Source organism: Plasmodium gallinaceum (genome assembly GCF_900005855.1).
Source record: "Plasmodium gallinaceum strain 8A genome assembly, contig: PGAL8A_v1_119, whole genome shotgun sequence".
Lineage (NCBI taxonomy): Eukaryota > Apicomplexa > Aconoidasida > Haemosporida > Plasmodiidae > Plasmodium > Plasmodium gallinaceum.
In genome coordinates, this window is record NW_021628276.1 from 784,053 (window position 1) to 789,927 (window position 5,875).

Here is a 5,875-nt window from a genome sequence, read left to right on the forward strand (position 1 = left end):
CGCGCGCGCGCGCGCGCGCGAAAGAAAAAAAAAAAAAAAAAAAAAAAATATATATGTATATATATATATATATATATATATTTTTTTTTTTTTTTTTTTTTTTATATTTATTTTTTATATATATATATATATATATATATATATATATATATATATATATATATATTTTTTTTTTTTTTTTTTTTTTTTTTTTTATTTTTTTTTTCTCTCTCTCACACACACACACACACACTAACTCTCTCTCTGTCTGTCTCTCTCTCTCACATACACACACACACATAAAAAAAAAAAAAAAAAAAAAAAAAAAAAATTCTTTTTATCATATTATATATATATATATATATATATATATATATATATATATATATATATATATATATATATATATATATATATTTTTTATTTCTTTAATTTCTTTAATTTCTTCCTTTTGGGAATTTTTAGGTGTCTATTAATAGGATAGACATTGATGCTGTTATTTATTTCATTGATGTATCTGACAGGGGAAGACTAAAAATAGGTTTAAAAAAAAAAAAAAAATAAATAATACATATGTATAATAAAATGAAATTTTATATATAGGAATATTGCTTATATAGCAGTTAAAATTCACATATAATAGACAAATAATAACCAAATTTATATAGATTATCTCTAGTTTAATTTCATATTTTTATTTTAATTTTTTTTTTTTTTTTTTTCAATAGCTAAAAAGGGATTTTATAAAATTTTACAAGATTTTAGTCATATAGATGATTTTTTAATTTTAGCAAGTAAACAAGATAAAAAAAATTGCATGCTATTAGAACATATTAGAAAAGAACTGAAAATAGATCAAATTGTTGATAAAAATTGGTAAGAAAAATAGATCTAATATTAAATGATATTTAAAATTTTTAAAATAAAACTATATATCATATATATTTATATAAACTTTTTTTTTTTTTTTTTTTTTTTTTATATTAAAAGCCATTTAGCGGAATGTTCATCTAAAACAGGATACGGAATAGATTCTTCAATGAATTGGCTTTTTAACCAACTAATGATTAAAAGAAAAAAAAAATTATGCTTTTAAAAATAAATATCTTTCACTTATGCTTTTCTTATTCTCTTTATTTTTTTTTTTTCATTTTATTATTTATTAAATTTTTTTTATTTGAAAATGATTCATTCTCAATCTTTTTTTTTTTTTTTTATTAACATTTAATTTTTTCATTAAAAATTAAAAAAATAAATATATTAAAAGATGATTATTATAAATTGTTATTAAACAAAATAAAAAAATAAGTCATAAATTAAATTAATTAAAAATATATAATAAAAAAAATTGCAATTTTTTGTCTAATTATTAAACATAAGGAAAAAATAAAAATTAAATAATACATAAAATTGAAATGATACCAATATTATAATAATATTAGAAATGTTATCAATGTAGTTAATAATATTTTAACGATTATTATTTTTAGAATTAAAGTATTTAAAATGTTATTTTTATTTTACATATTTTGAAGCTATCATTTGTTTAGTAGAAAAAAAAAAAAAAAATAAAAAATAAAAAAATAATACACTTATAAAAATGTGTTAAGATATTTTATTTTATTTTATTTTTTTTTTTTTTTAATTAAAACTTCATAATAAATATTTTATATAAAATGAAAAGTAAATGAAAATCTGTATGTATATAATAAAAGTAAAAAAAAAAAAAAAAATAAAATAAAAAATAGAAATGCAAAAATGTATTAATTTTTCTGTTTTCATTGTTTTTTTGTTACTTATAAATATTTATTGTGTAAAAGTAAAAAATAACAATTATAGTTATGTAATTAATAAAATTTCTAATTGCAAACATAAATACAAGAGGAAAATAATAAGAAAATATGCAAAAAAAAAAAAAACAAAAGATGATTATGAAGAATATTATAAAGAATTAGATAAAATATTCAATGAATGTGATTATGATGAAAAACAATTAGAAGAAGAAGAAAAAAAAAGAGAAGAAGAATTAAATTCATTAAGCGAAAAAGACTTACTTGATATAAATTTTTGTAATTATGAAAATGATCCTAGAAGTTTAGCGAATTTAGTTAAAGATAAAAGCAAAGAAGAAATAGAAAAAGAAAAATTAGAAGAAGAAGAAAAAATAAAAAATAATGAAAAACTAACAATGCAATACAGCTATGATTACGATAGAGTTTTGAAAAAAAAATTTCTCGAAGAAAAAATAGAATACAAAAAAAAATTTACATTAAGAGAAAAGGAAGAAAATTTAGTTGAAAATGTTGATATTAATTTAATGAATGATTTTTTAAATAATTATAAGAATGATTTCCCCAGATCATTTTACAAAGGAAAAAGAGATAAATATTTTGGTAGAGAAGATTTAGTAAATGATGGAGATAATGAAAAGATAGATAGTGAAGAAAATAAAGAAATACATATAGATAAAACAAATAAGGAAGATAATATAAATGATGAAATGTTGAAAGAAAATTTAGAAAGTATCAACTTTTTAAAAAAAATAAAAAATGATTTCTACATTGACAGAGATAATTATATAAATGAATCAGTAAAGGAAATTAAAAAGGAGTTTAATGATAATGCAAATACAGAATATGTTAATAGTTATCCTAATACAAATTATGATGAACATGAAAAATTAGAAAAGAATAAAGAATTTGATGAATTTGTAAAAGAAAAAATAAAAAATAGTGCTACAGATGATAATATAAATAAAGTAATAATAACCAAATATATACATATGTTTCAAGTAGATGATGAAATAAAAGAAATTAATGAGAAAATAAAAAAAGGAGAAAATGTAAGTACTATTTTAGATATATTTAAAGAGAGTAAAAGGATAAATATGATAAATATTATGTATGCTTTTATGTATATAGATCGATTTAAAACTCTAAACATTAATGAGTATTTATATGATAAAAGATTTGCACATTTAACTTATGCATTAGAAGAATTATTAAAATATTATTTATATGTACTAAATGAAAAAAAAAATATAAATGTTAATCGTAGAACTTTAATTTTGAATGACAAAAACATAATTTTTTTAATTAAATATATGAATCGTCTGAAACTATTTTACATTAATTTGAATATATATAACTTGCTAATTTTAATTTTATCAAAATCATTTCACTTGTTTAATATGAATTCTTTCATTATTTTATTGGCTTATTTAAATGAATATACCTATTTTAGTAATAATATACATAAAAAAATAAATATATCACTTTTGCAACATATTTTTAATTATTTTAAAACATACACAGTTCATTCATCAAATATTAATTTTTATCATTTCAAAATATTACTTCCTTTATTAATAAAATATAAATACATAGATAATGATACATTTAAAATGATATTCAATTACTTTCAGAAAGATATAAATAAAATTTTAGAATTTTTAAAAGATGAAAATATACCAGAACAAAAAGAAATTTCAGATTTATTATTTTATGATGTAAAAACAAAAGAGCAAAAACAAAATAAGGAAAATTATATTTCCTATATAAAATATACGAACATGATGAAAAAAAAAGAATATTTGAATTTTTTGTCACAATTATTACATTATTTAATGATATCGAAATTTAATGAAAGAGATGAAATAGTTCTCAAAATAATAAATATATTTATTAATCATTTTAATTTTTTCGATTTAGAAGAATTATTGAATATTTTATATAACTATGATCTATTTAAAAATTCTAATATAGATATAATGATTTGTTGTAAACAAGAATTGTTAAGTAAAAAAAGTATGTTAAAAGATAATGAGATAAATAAAATTTTATCCTTTTTCATATATAATTACAGAAAAGGAATAATTTTTGAAAATTATTATTCTAATTTTTTTAGAAATAAAAAGTATACCATATTAAGAACTAATAATAATGACAAAAATAGTTTATTTTTATATAAAAACATAAATAAAATTCATTACAAAAACTTTGAACAAGTAGGAAAATATATGATAAATCAATATGGAAATAATAACATTATTAGTAATACTAACGAAACTATGAATAGTTACAATGATAATGAATATAGTAATAAAATAAAAGAAATTAAATATGACTTGGATAATGAAAAACATATGAACATCACTAATATAGGTAATTATAACAATAGCAATAAAAATTTGAAGAGTAAATTCATTGATTCAGAAAAAGAACAAAAAGAACAAAAAGAAGAAGATATAAAAACTTTTTTAAATGAAAAGGAAAATATTCAAGATTCTTATAAAAATACAGATAATAAACTAAAAGAAGGAAATAATGATATAATAAACGAAGTACTAAAAAAAAAAAAAAACATAAAATTATTTAAACAAAATTCTATCTTGAACAAATTAATTTTTAAGGATTCTGAGTTTATTTATGATTTAACTCATGATATTCACATATATGTTAATTTTAGAAATGTACATTTACTAAAATTTGTTTACAATTTATATTTATTAAGCTTATTATTTTATAAAAATCCTGATGTTATTCGAATTGTTTCAGAAATAGCATATAACCTTATAGACACAAATATCTTTTCATTTATTGATCAGTATTCCTATTATTTATATGAAGATATTTATGTGGTTATAAAAGCATTTAAGTATATTTCTTTTTTTACAATAGATTTAATATTTATATGGAAAAAGTTCTTTTTTCTTTTACATCATTTTATTAATTCATTAAATTTAGAAAATATTTATGATATATTTTTTTTTATTAAAATTGCTAATATTACTAATTTGAAAAATGAAAACTATGATGTTATAAAATTATTAACTAGTAGAATGAAGCAAATTTTAGAAATTCTCCATAAATGCAACATTAAAAAATTTAATACATATCCTCATACATACGTTTTAAATATTGTTAACCTTATAAAAGAAGATAATAATGAAAATGTTAAGGAGTTTATTAATTTTTTCTTTTATTCGATTTATAAAAAGATAGAAGAATTATCATTAAAAACCAATTTTTCTACATATGAAGAGAACATAGTAAGTAAAATATATGAAAATAAAAACGAAGAAGAAGATAAAAATGGAAAAGATAAAAATAAAATTGAAGGTAAAGAAGAAGAAGAAGAAGAAGATAAAAATGGAAAAGATGAAAATAAAATTGAAGGTAAAGAAGAAGAAGAAGAAGAAGAAGATGATAAAAATAGAAAAAATAAAAATAAAATTGAAGATAAACAAGAAGATAAAATTGTAAATGAAAGTATATATGAAAATTTTGAAAAATTGAAAAATCAAAGTAATTTATCACCCAAAAGTAATTTTTACAAATGTGATGAAGTATATAAAAAAGTCAATAATTATATTTATAATTTTAAAGACATTAGAATTTTTTTGCGTATTTTTCTAAAAAATTACAAAGAGAATCAAGAATTATTTAATTTGCAAATTATTGATTTTATCTTATGGAATTCTGAAATGTTTTTTTTAGAGATGCATAAAAATAAATATTATTATCATAATGTTTATATATTTGGTAAAGAGATGAATGAATTTCTATATCTTTTAAAAACTGCTATTAAAAATAATTTATACAACCGCAATATTATGCATAGATATATTAAAATATTTAAATATATAATAGATATTCAAAGCATTCATAATGATACTCACAATTTGAAAAATAATATTTATAAAAATTTTTTTTCAAATTTTAGTTACTTGAGTGATATAAATGTTTGGAAATATATTAGAAGGAAATTTGAAGTTATTACATAGTAATAAATTAATGTATTCATTACATCAATTTTTTTTTTTTTATCTTCTTTTTATCTTCTTTTTATTTTTTTTGTCTTTTTTTTTTTTTTTTTTTTTTTTTTTTTTTTTTTT

At 16.8% G+C, this 5,875-nt stretch overlaps 2 protein-coding genes and 1 non-coding gene across 3 annotated transcripts in view; all 3 read left to right on the plus strand.

Annotated features, from left to right (window-relative positions):
• The window catches only part of PGAL8A_00433400, a 156-nt gene extending 62 nt beyond the window's left edge, over positions 1-94 (plus strand). The window contains exon 1 of the small nucleolar RNA XR_003699240.1: positions 1-94. This exon is cut by the window's left edge and continues 62 nt beyond it. This is a non-coding gene — a small nucleolar RNA (small nucleolar RNA snoR31).
• PGAL8A_00433300 (ADP-ribosylation factor, putative) overlaps positions 1-1,075 on the plus strand; it is a gene marked incomplete at both ends in the record, with an annotated part of 1,672 nt that extends 597 nt beyond the window's left edge. Inside the window, 3 exons of the mRNA XM_028673066.1 lie at positions 445-520; positions 708-855; positions 970-1,075. Coding sequence (XP_028529556.1) covers positions 445-520; positions 708-855; positions 970-1,075 — 330 coding nt within the window. The remainder of the gene's footprint in view (positions 1-444; positions 521-707; positions 856-969) is intronic.
• Positions 1,076-1,729: 654 nt separating this feature from the next.
• Positions 1,730-5,764, plus strand: PGAL8A_00433500 (conserved Plasmodium protein, unknown function; the record flags this gene model as incomplete). Its single annotated transcript, XM_028673067.1, has 1 exon — positions 1,730-5,764. The coding sequence occupies one exon, from the start codon at positions 1,730-1,732 to the stop codon at positions 5,762-5,764; it is 4,035 nt and encodes a 1,344-aa protein (XP_028529557.1).
• Between the last annotated feature and the right edge of the window lie 111 nt (positions 5,765-5,875).